This window comes from Theobroma umbraticum, unplaced genomic scaffold (genome assembly GCF_002168275.2).
Source record: "Theobroma umbraticum cultivar Fairchild unplaced genomic scaffold, ASM216827v3 scaffold_147.0, whole genome shotgun sequence".
NCBI classification, from domain to species: domain Eukaryota; kingdom Viridiplantae; phylum Streptophyta; class Magnoliopsida; order Malvales; family Malvaceae; genus Theobroma; species Theobroma umbraticum.
In genome coordinates this window covers 7,171,961-7,183,955 of record NW_018397259.1, presented here as the reverse complement: position 1 = coordinate 7,183,955, position 11,995 = coordinate 7,171,961, and the positions used below count along the sequence as shown (strand labels likewise).

The following is an 11,995-nucleotide window of genomic DNA, read 5'->3' as shown; positions in this document are numbered from 1 at the left end:
TGATTAGCTGTTGTAATATTCTCATGCATACATATATATATATATATATATATTATGTTCCAATTTAACACCTGTCCAGTCAGTAGAAAGTGAAGGTTTTCACCTGCCCCAGTCAGTAGAAAGTGAAGGTTTTCAAGGAGCTATAGCCTCCAATAAGACAGAACCAAGAATTAAGAATATACACTAAAGCACAAATAACAACATTCTTTGTGCACTCCAAAAAAAAAATTCTTTGGGTAATATAAAATGATATATAGCTGGGTTTCGTTCACTCTAATAATGTCAAGCATAATTCCTTAAAATCCCACTTTTCTTAAAATTTCTGGCATTTGATTATACTAGTGACTTGGAATAGTTTGAACATATAGCTCAATAGGCTACATATTCCTAAGCATATTTGTGATCACTTGATGGTATATGCTTCTTGGCCAGGATTTTCTTCTTTTCATGTCATAGCAAGTGTCTTCTTTTACTCTTGAATGGCATCTGGGGAGGGGAACGCCTCAACAGGCGTCAAAATCTTTTGAACTAAAAATTTTCTCATTCAAGAGGGAAATCAAACATTACTCCAATATTTCAATCCAGAAACAACATTATTGTAATGGCTAAGAATGTAGCCACGTTCTGGTGAAGGTGGAAGGTCAGGTATCAGACCAGAAGACCAAGTGCTGAAAAACGGGTATCCCTACCCATAAACAAAAGTTTTGGCATCCTGGAATTTATTCAGTGCGTGCAAGTGAAGCATAATCATAAAAAAACATAAATGCTTTGCCCCCCCATTTGTTCTTCACATTCAGAAGCTTTATAAATCACTTGTTCATATGTCTGTTATAACTTTTGGCCCTTCCCAAAAAAAATGATGCAGTTATGACAACAAGAGAGCTTGAATAGCTCCACTCATGTACTACATTCACCATTCCTTAGGAAACGAAGACAAGACCATGATATCAAGTCTCAATTCTTGTATTTTCAAAATTAGCCTGGCTCATCTTGTTCCCGCAGAGAATGTTATGGAGTTCTAAACAAATGATACGTGTCTTTCTAGGAAATTCTAACACCGTGTAACCTATTAAGCATGACAAAAATCTTGATCCTGTTTCTCAGCCGCAAAAGAAAAACAAAAAATTACATGAAACCAACAGTTGTCGGAAGTTAAGCAGGAAACGTATTGGTGTATCTGTTGAAAATTGCAATCTGCTTTGAGTTTCTGATCCACCCTTTGGGAGAAATTATAGCTGTCACATGGAGTTAGCTCATAGACAAGCTTCTGATCCACTCTTTGGAGAAACTACAGCTCTTACATTAAGTTAGCTCATAGACAAAGATATCAGTTGGCCACTCTGAAACGAAGCATGGAAGACAATCAGATAACCAACCCCAAGTATGATCTTTCAAGAATTACCATTGAAAGAATGAATAGACTGTCCAAATACCCACCAGGATCGAAGTAGATGTAGGCAAATCAAAGCTCATCATGACTCCATGGTTGTTCTCTGTTCATTGATTCTAGTTTCTGTTTAAGTTCCTGCCAGATCCACCATTTGATAGAAGATACAGAATAAAAGCAAAAATACATGATAGCTTCTTCTACAATAAAAATTACCTTAAGCTTTTCCTCTAGGCAAAGGGCAGGGGTATACATGAGAGCAACATATCTGCCAAGACGAAGCAGACTTAGATGGCAAAATTGTTCAAGTGCATGCCGCACATGTGTGCCTGTATGTGTATGTGCACGAAAGAGAGAAAGAGAGAGAGAGAGAGATACTCGCAGCGGCTTGGTTCATCCACACTAGTTAATTCAGTTTTTAGTCCACACCTTAACTTAACCTGTAAAAACAAAAGGATCACTGCTCAGAATTTTGCATCTAAACAGAATGCTTCTCAATGACAAGCCTTTCAGCTAGCTCAATCCAGCCAATTTGATTATATTTCAAAGTGGTGCAACTTTTCTTAGGATCAATCCATAATTTAATCTGTAATCAAATACAATTCATATAGCTAACATGGACCGCAAATGGAGGAAAACTTTTACAGTTCTGTACAATATCACTATTTTTCAACATATAAAACTTTAATTAAAAAAAAACATATAAATCTTACCTTTAAACTTCTATCAGGTCCATTCCAGCATCCATCTCCATTTGAGAACAGCATCATTCTATATGAACTCCCAAACTTCTCCCAGTTGCTACAACAAGGGGGAAAGGTTAAATTTTATTAGAAGAGAACTATTTATTGAGAAGAAAAAAGGCATCAACCAGCCAAACTACAAAATTCTCAAGTGTTTGGCCTTTCCAAAAGATTGATGTGCCTTAGATTGAAATTCATATTGAAGATGTAAGTGAACCCACAAGGCATCTTCTCCCAGTTCCATCGTTTTCTTTTCTCAATGTTTTCCCACTACCCTCAACACATTTAGATTTGAATGTTGTTGCGTAACCACATATTTGCATCTACTTGTTCGTGATTAAAGGTCAAAGAAGTGCGACCCCATCTATCCATTTAAAGATGTGCTTTTTGTCAAACTACTTAATTGCAATCTAAACTTAATATATTTTGACCTCATACTGTAGAATTGTTGATAATAACTCTGCAAAAGGAATGATTGATTTTCAAAATCTCTATTAACCTGTCCATATTTATATTTCTTCTTTGCTTCTGAGATATTATGATGCAACTAATTATCTTATCCATAAATCAGAACAGGAAGTAATATTCTAGCAATTATTTCTGCATCTTCATCTATTCTGCCTTGTTATTTACAACCATTTTTTTGTGATCAATCTAATTTGCAGCAAAAATATTTGGTAACTCTGACAACAAATAAATTCTATATGGTACCCCCAACATTTGCAGTTATGGAAGCAATTATGAATAGAAAAGGAGACACATACCCCAATCGGGTTTCACTCCTGCCTTCCTCTTGTATTGCATGTTTAAATGGACAAACTTTATACACATACCTAAAACCAAAAAATCCATTTCCCAACGAAACAACATTGAGAGAGTAATAATACCAAGCATTAGCACAAGCACAAGGTAAGCCTTATTCTTACTTGTCCTGCTTTGACTCAAAGCAACGATCATAGAATAAATAGAATTCATTATCTACACCTGGAGTTTAAAAGCTAAAGTCAACAAGTGGAGAAAAAGTACTAACACAATTCTTGTATAACTTAAATTGTATCATATAAAAGTCACCAAATTATATCTATGACTTACCAAAATCATATTTGAACTTTTCTGTCAAACTTGAAATCCTTGACTCTATATCATACAATCTTGTAGTGTGGTTATTGTACTCATTCTGAACCTGATTTGCATCTAGAAAAACCAAAATGCAAGATATTATGCATATTATGTGTTTATTAGTTTTTATAGAACATTGAATATAGGCAACCGTAAATTCATTTACCTAATTAGTGACAGGGGTTGGATAAAAGTTAACTGACTGTAGTATATTCTGAGCAGTTTCTTGGATCTTAACCAACCAAGATTGATGGCTTGGAGTTGCTATATCTGAAGAATCAAGAAACCAAAAATGAAAAAGTTTACTAGATATAACCATGCAAGTGATAGTTTGCCTAACTGCTTCAGAAGAGCTAAAACCTGATGAGTTCTCAAGATCTTCTGAGCCAATGTTGTAGCAGATGCTAGAACTACCAGCATCATCTGCTACAGACTCTTCATCTCCAGCATCATTTCTGCCTTTCTCATGATGCTTTTGAGTCTTTTCATTGAATTGTAAAGCATTATTAATAGAATGTTCATCATGTGCAATCTCTTCTTTCTCCCTGTTGCCCACATAGTCCCTTTTAGCTGTATCAATCTCCTCAACTTGGTCCCCAGTCTTTTTCCCTGTCCAGCGTGATGCAACAAGACGACCAAGCTCTTCTCTAGACAATCCTTCAGTACTTTCAAATTCATCTTTCTCATTCTGAAACCAATAGATTCAATATACAGTAATGACAATATTCTCAAACAAATTATTTTCCTAGCACTAAATCAAGCAGATCATAGCATTAAAAGACAACTGTTTGTCCATCTGTAAGTTTAACCTTTAGATTTTCTATGTTAACCTACAATGTTTATGCTTTAAATATCAAGATCATATTGACACTCCTCCAAGAGTTAATGGTATCTAATATTCAATCAACAGTGAACAATTCCGCATTGAAATTCAAGAGAGCCATTAGGAAAAAGTTTGGATATGTCAACCTTCAGTTACCATTGTTTAAATAATATGACACTAGTGCAGTCAAATAGAACAAAGTGTGAGACGAAAAGAGGAGGGAGGGGTGCTATGAAAAACTCATCTAGAGTCAATAAACCATTTGCTTCTATTATTACATCTCCTAAAAGATTGTCACTATAGAGGACTTAGGAAGCAATCTAGTTGTGGACCATGCTTTTGCTATCCCTCACAAACACACTATACATTTTCCTCATAGTTTTACACTTTAGCCAATATCTTGTTTTTAGTTCTTCATCATGCAATCAGTTTCATTTTCTCAGCAAAGATTTTGCCATTTCCTTTTTCTCTCAGTTTTCCCTTAAGTAAGAAGGAACCAAAATTGCATAGGGAAAATCTTTCAAGCAAAACTAAAAAGATAGAAAAACATGAACAGATAGGCTGAATTCTAAAACAGAAAGACCAAGAGAGACAGAATAAGGAAAGGAAAAGCAACATTAGCCGACAACACAAGTAGAAATGAGGTATGGGAAAATATAAACATATAATTGAAAAAGAAAATAACAGTAGGAGGTAGAAGGAAGGGATCAATTTGACTTGCATTTACATCCAACCTGATTGGACGGAGATTTCCATGACAGCCCCATTTTCTCCTCATCTGATGTTTTCAAAGGTTCTTTTTGGCTGTCAACTTTCTCCTCAGTTTCACTCTTTTCCTTTTCAACTTTCTCATTTGAAGCTTCTTTCATCTTCTCTTCTTTCTCTAGGTGCTCTTTCTGCTCCAACTTCTGAATTTGCCCTTCATGTAATATGTTGGAAATTAAATAAACAAGATATATAGCATGGACATAATAAATTATCAATCACTAAGCAAAGTTATACTATTTTGCATATATATTAATTCATGAAGCAACAATGATCTGGAAGCAATCTTCTCCAAGACATATGCACATTTTTTATATTTATATTGTTTACTGCTTCTATAATACTATTAAACTCATATAAGGCATTACCAATGGGAATTTAGAAAATATACATTAGGTAGAAGGCCAGGGCACTTTTGGAATAATCATGATAAAAATGATTACATTTGCTGAACATCAAAGAGATATAGACCATAAACCATAAATATTTAAGGACAAACAAATCAGAATTATACCTTCGAGCTGCTTAACAAGATTTTCAAGAACTTCCTTTCATTTTTCAGTGCCAACAATTCTTCTCTGTCTCTGGCTATTGCTTGTTTTGCTTGCTCATTTTCTTGTCTCCGCAAGGCAACACCCTTGTGATACATTTCAATCTTTTTCTTCAACTTGTCCCGGGCTACTTTGCCAGCCTCCCAGCATGTATTAGGACATTTTACTTTACCATCATACTCATCACTCCCATCACAGCAATCTGCTCTTTTTATTCATATATCAAAATAATCAATAGGACTAACTACACATCAAAAAGGCCACCCGCAGGGCAGGGAAAATTTACTTCAACAAGATTTAGAAAAGGCAAATAACAAAAGTGGGAGATATTCAGCTATATGAATCATATTGAGTATACCAGAATAAAATATAAAAAGATAACGTTCCTGTGCTCACACAAAGAAACTAAGGGGATTCAAAAGGCAAAAACAATTAAACAGATGATCCAAAGGTTTCAGATTGCTAAAAACAAAACATACCACAAATGCCATCATTGACTCTGGAGGAAAACAGCAAAGAAGGAGAATGCCCAGCATTCCTACAATAAAACTTTCCCTGCGGACAGGCTGATGTTCCTGAACCAAACATTTTAAGAAATTAAAGAACGATGAAAAACAGAAAAAGCAGAGGAAAAAAAAACAAGTAAACTCTAACATAAACAAGACATCCAAATTCCTCAACCAGCATGTTTCATTATCACTTCAAATAAATAAAAACCCAGAAAATCTATCAAACCATTGAGAAATTAAAAGAAAAAACAAAGGAGAGAGACGGACCTGGCTCATCAGTGCCATCTGGACAGTCACAGAAATCATCATTGAATTGGGTTTTTGTGAACGTCTTTGATCCACTCTTGCACTTTATGATCTCTCCTTTGAAGTAATCTTCATCTGTTTTTTTTTTGTTTTTTTTTTTTGGGTTTCATTTCATCCAACAAACAAACAACCCAGTTTCCTTTACAAATATATTAACCCAAAAAGAATGAAACTTTAAAGGGAAAAGAAAAAAAAATGTGTACCTTGAGGAGCAATTCCAAGGAAGGAATTGGAAGGAAGCGAAGAAGATGATGCATGGGATGGAATTATTAAGGACGAGATGGTTAAAGAAAGAGAGATAAAAGAAAGGGTGAGTTTCATTTTCGCAGAATGGGATTAAAGTTGAAAATGCATGGAAAATTTTTGAGTTGTTTTTACGTGAAAGTTTTTAAGTTTGAGACTGGGTTGATCTGAAGAAAGACAAAGACAGAACAGTGGCGATGAAACCAAGGCTCTCAACGGAGGAATTAGAAAATAACCAGGTAGCACACGGGCAAACGAGATATTGTCTTCAATGGTTTACTTTACTATATTAATGTGTGGCGATGACCTATAATCGATTAGTTTAGATTATCCGATTCCAACTTAATCAATAAGATTAAAATATCTTTTGGATAGTAAAATGATTGTTTATAATGAGTGTAGTAGAGTTCAAGTAATGATCATAGAATATCAATTACTCAAACTTGATAATATTAAATGTTATTTTTTTACATATTACTTATTTTTATAAATTTTTTATAATTAATATAAAATTTATTAATTATTTTAAATATGATTTTAAATTTTAATTTATTTTTTATAAATTAATTTTAATTTATTAATTTAATTTTTATTAATAATATACATAAATTTAATTTAATCAAGTGTTTAATAAAATATTTAATAGGTAATGTCTAAGATATCTAAATATGGAATTGAATGAAAAATCAAAACTTTAATCAAGTTTTTTTTTTGTCAAATATAGAATGGCTATGTGATTTAATTTTCCAAAAAAAAAAATCATTTATAGGGTAAAAATTCAGTAACATTGATGGCAAAGAATGTAACTCCCTGATGAATAATAGTTCTCATTCCTGCACTTTGCAAACTGGAGTTCGTGAACAAGGGTTTTATCATGCCAAAATGTGGTATTTGTTTATTTATATATAGTAAAGAAACTCTAAACAACGGGGTTGAGAGATGAGAATAACTAAGTCAAAAAAAAATGCAAAATCCTTTTATTATACAACATAAAACATAATAATCATAGCAGAATATAATTAATCATCAACATAAACCTACACTTGTATCCAGAAACATTACAACATTTCAAGGTAACTAGCTTCAAGGGCAAACCGTTATCTCTCAAAAGCAGCATATATGAAATGAGATAACTATATATATAATTACAAAGTATTGGAAGGCCTAGACTTATGCATCTTATCTTCCTGTGAAGATGGAGGCAATGAAGAAGATGAAAATGCAGCATGGTAAGACGAAGATGCAAGTTGAGCAAGGGCTGGAACAGCACCACCTATAGAGTTTTCCAAGAGAGGTACCGTAAGAGATATCATGTGGCAACCATAAAACCAAGTTAATATGATTTAAAATCAAGTTAATATAATTTAATGAAACAAGATTTCGCAGCGAATGATTCTATCTTCTGAGAGAATGAATAATATATACTCCCAATGCAAATGCCAGAATGCTAACCGAATAACCCACCAATAACGAAACTTGTAAACAGTATCTATCCTAAAAATTATTTACCCAACAGGGCAGAAGGAAGCAATCAAGACAGACTGTCAAAATTTGGACAGCAGTTACTTGGACTACCAAATGTAAAGTTACTAGGACAGATTATCTAACTTGTCAGGGTGAAAGAAGAAAGAGAGAAAAACACACTTTTTGCAAAGTGGATTTCAGGCAGAGGAAGGTCAAACTTTAGATTGTTGACCATTGTTTAATAATAACTAGGTTTTGTGAAGTACCAAGGCATTCCCATAACAATCATAGAACATATTTTTCAAATATTTTAAGGGAAAGAACATCAGGAAATCTTTGGAAGCACAAAATTTTCCAAGACACTCTTTACAGTCTGAATTAAGAAACTTTAATTTACTAGTTAAGTAAATATGATACCAAAAGAGCTTGCACAAACATGAAAGAGACAAAATAATACTAAAAAACAAACTCTTCTCTTTTTTTTGCATAAAATGTTATTAAGAAAATCACAAATCATTTTAAGTCACAAATACATAAGATAGCCATTGAAGAGAAAATTTCTAACCTGCCAACCCTGCACAAGCAGAAGAGAACACTATCACCGGTGGCGCCTACATGTAAATAAAGATATTTTGTAAGTTATCCTTTTCCATTGATGAGAAAAATGAGCATCCTATACGGCACAGAAAGTTCAGTCGGAGTGAGGGATCGGAAGGTGAGTGGTGAACCAGCAGGAACAGCCATAAACCAAATGGTTATTGACAAGCAGGCAGCACCACAAGAAAATGAAAATGTATTAACCTTGACAAACAACTCATCCAAAGCATTAATGGACAGGAATCACCCTTGATCAGGTCATCATTACAAACAAGGTCAAGCAACTAAATAAGGACAGTTTGCATCTCATCAGTTATCATAGAAGAAAGGGGTCTAAAATTTGGCATATTAAAGAACTTACTCCAATGAGGAAATGCACCCACATGGGTCCTTTAACCCACCTCCTGACAAGTGGCATCACTGCACCAAAAAACACAAGTCAAAAATACAAACTAAACTCTGTTCTCTACATGTGGTGCATCAAAAATAACTACTGAAATGGTGGGATAGAGTTATAGTCTTATAAAGTATGTCAATTAGACATCCAACAGCAACAACCATGCAGAGTAAATGCATAAATAGATGATAACAATATACCAACAGAGTAAGATTCATAATTCATATGTCAGACGTAAGATGAGTGAAACATATTTTACAAACTTAGCAAGTGAATTTCATTTGTGTTTGAATTATTTAAAAACAAATCATTGACAGAAATTGTAAATGTCAAAGACGTATTTGGAAGTTAACTCTTCTGAAGCAATGTGGACACTATTATCCCCAAAATGAAAGTTTCTTAAAGGGCAAAAGTCTATAGAAGGCATTGCACAAAAAAAAAGACCATTGACGAAGCCATGACAGTTACACAAAAACTTAAGTTACAGTAATATGATCAAAGCACATGAACTGAACGACATCTGACGAACCTAAAAAAAAGAAACAGAACATTATACCATGGTTGAATCCGTAGAATGCACTTGTAGTACCGCCAACAGCAGAGCCAATCTAAAATAACAAGAACAAGCATTCAAACTAAGCCACCCCTTAGAAGTATAAAGTACCAACAAAAAGAAAAGCAAAACTGCAAGAACATTGTAATATTGGAAACCCAGTTCTATTAAACTGAAAAAGTATCCAAATTTCCAAAAACCCATTAAATAAAATGCCAAAAAAGGGTCAGAATTAGCATCAGCAAAACATATCCGAAATTGCCACAAGAAAAAAATATGTAAAAAGAAAAAAAAAAGAGAAGGGAAGGGAATTCTTACCATAGAAAAACTATCCCTCACAAGTGGAGCAACAGTCCATTCACTTGTTTCCTGCACCATAAAACACGAAAGAGAAAAAAAAAAACAACTTCTAAAATTAAAACAAAATTTGAAAAAAAAAAATAGAAAGAAAAAGATGAAAGTTAACATCATTACCATCTCTTTGGAAAGAGGGCCAGCGCAGTGATGGCAACGCAAATTGGTTCGAGGGTTGGAATTTGCCATTGCGTTTTTCTCCCCCTTTGTTTTATTATTATTATTTTTTTTCAATGTTTCTGAGACCAAATCCAAAAGCCCTCCATGAGAGGCCCCTGAAATTCTGAGTTTCAGACTTTTGGTTCGAAGGGTTTTATGAAGGGGGGTTTTTTGTTGAGTGTGCACGCCAGTCAGAGGTTTATGGCAGAAATAGCCCGTAAGTAGGTGCCACGTGGTATTTGCCTCACAACTGCCAAGTGAGAAAAGGGCCTAAAGGGGTTGTTTCTTTGGGCTTTGGGGATCTGCTTCTTCCTTGGTTTTTTGGGGCTCAACTTTTGAGTTTAGGAGGTTTTGAATGGGCCTATAATCCTTAAAAACAATCCATAACCAAAAAACAAATAAATCACTAAACTAAATTGATAATCAATTGCCCGGAAATTGCTTTTAACCAGAAAGCAAATGAAATCCAACTCATTGAAACTATTGGCCTAACCTTATTGAATTATTTGAATCTAAAGTGTGAAGCAATTTTTTCCATTTACACTGTCTAAGAATGAATTCGAGACTTAACAGATAAGCAAAGCATGTTGCCTACACGCCTAAGTAATGGCTACAACAGTCTGCTGGTTGGTCTTAATTATCACAAACTCATATATATATATATATATATATATATATATAATCATTTCATTATCAATTAGGTACTAAAATGCCAACCAATTTCATTACAAGTATTTAATTAGGTCCAGCCTTATCACATGGTTGTAGCCCACAGATTAAACATTATCTTGGAATAGCATGCCAATGCTTACAATAATTATAAACATTTTTATATTGTACCAGTAAACCTCTCATGCCCATATATTAAATCCCAAAAGCAAAAATCACTTTGTCTACTCGAAGTTAGTCGTAAATATGTTCATTCCTTCCACCCAATTTGTTGCAATTGCCAATAATAACAATGACCCAATTCCATGTGTACTGTTTTGATGGCCTTGATTTGAAGGCATCCACGTTTTACTTACAAACTGCTTCAAGTTTGAAGAGTAGGTGAAACTTGAAAGTGAGAATAGCAGATGGTATTGTACTTACTGGTCCAACACCGGGTACACGCGGAGCCTTCATGAATTCTTAGCCAGTAAGCTCCCTTCCTTTCTATTGGAATTAAGTGTATAAATATACAACTACATGCATTGTTCAATTTCATCATGTTCATTACGTTCTAGAGAGAGAAGGTAAAGAGGAGAAAAGAAAGAGAAAGAGAGATGCCGCCACCAGGATGGGGACCGCCGCCAGGAGGACCGCCAGGGCCCCCCGGAATATGTGGCTGCTTTGATTTTCTTTGTGGTGGTATTTGCCGTCTTATATCTTCATGGTGAGTTGTTGCTATGATTTCATTCCCAAAGTTAGCCATTGGGTTATGTTGCTTGATAATGATCATGTTGTTCTTGCAAGATTAAATTGAGCTTGTAGTATGTTGCTGTTTGATAATGTTGTAGAGTTGCTTAGATCCCTACCACCATCTATTCTTAAAAAAGAAAAAAATTACCAATACATAGTTAAATTTATGTAAAAAAAAAATCATTAAATCAAATTCATATTTCTAAAGTAATGCTGCATTTGAGCTTAGTATTTTTGTTTCATGTTATAAATAATTATTAATTAATGTAACACAAGTTCTATATATGGTATGCATGACCTTCATTTTTATCATTATTGTTAAGCTAACTTCATTTTTTTTTTTTTTTTGCTTTTCTCTTTTTTGTAGTTTTTATGTACTGTGCTGTTGCTGCATCTTTGAACGCTGCTGTGGGCCAATGTTCGGTGGCCCACCTGGACCTCCAGGGCCACGACCTTTTTAATCAGCCCATTGCCCTTTTACTGTCCATCTGCGTCTCTTCTAGTTGTATATCATGATTTATGACATGTCATTTATGTGTATGCAACTAAAAATCTAAAACATGTGCCTCTGAGTTTAATTTGAATGCCTATTCTACTTTTATATGTGAGTTTAATTTATTTTAG

General features: G+C 34.1%; 2 protein-coding genes and 1 long non-coding RNA gene across 3 annotated transcripts; 1 reads left to right on the top strand and 2 right to left on the bottom strand.

Moving 5' to 3' along the window:
- Positions 1–831: 831 nt before the first annotated feature.
- Positions 832–6,730, bottom strand: PSL4 (calmodulin-binding protein). The gene is made up of 15 exons (XM_089783417.1): positions 6,407–6,730; positions 6,165–6,278; positions 5,868–5,963; positions 5,352–5,590; positions 4,807–4,980; positions 3,610–3,937; positions 3,421–3,519; positions 3,223–3,324; positions 3,057–3,114; positions 2,895–2,963; positions 2,101–2,188; positions 1,766–1,827; positions 1,604–1,655; positions 1,438–1,525; positions 832–1,340 (listed from the first exon to the last, which is right to left on the bottom strand). Exons 1-14 carry the CDS (start codon positions 6,522–6,524, stop codon positions 1,463–1,465), a joined length of 1,662 nt encoding a protein of 553 aa, XP_089639543.1. The 5' UTR covers positions 6,525–6,730; the 3' UTR covers positions 832–1,340; positions 1,438–1,462.
- A 666-nt stretch (positions 6,731–7,396) lies between these two features.
- Positions 7,397–10,162, bottom strand: LOC110415378 (uncharacterized). Its single transcript, XM_021427011.2, has 6 exons — positions 9,932–10,162; positions 9,776–9,826; positions 9,461–9,512; positions 8,869–8,927; positions 8,476–8,521; positions 7,397–7,719 (listed from the first exon to the last, which is right to left on the bottom strand). Exons 1-6 carry the CDS (start codon positions 9,998–10,000, stop codon positions 7,592–7,594), a joined length of 405 nt encoding a protein of 134 aa, XP_021282686.1. The 5' UTR covers positions 10,001–10,162; the 3' UTR covers positions 7,397–7,591.
- Positions 10,163–10,901: 739 nt separating this feature from the next.
- On the top strand, positions 10,902–11,974 carry LOC110414966 (uncharacterized). The gene is made up of 3 exons (XR_002445065.2): positions 10,902–11,108; positions 11,197–11,345; positions 11,739–11,974. It is a non-coding gene; the product is annotated as an uncharacterized LOC110414966 (long non-coding RNA).
- The last annotated feature ends 21 nt before the right edge of the window (positions 11,975–11,995 follow it).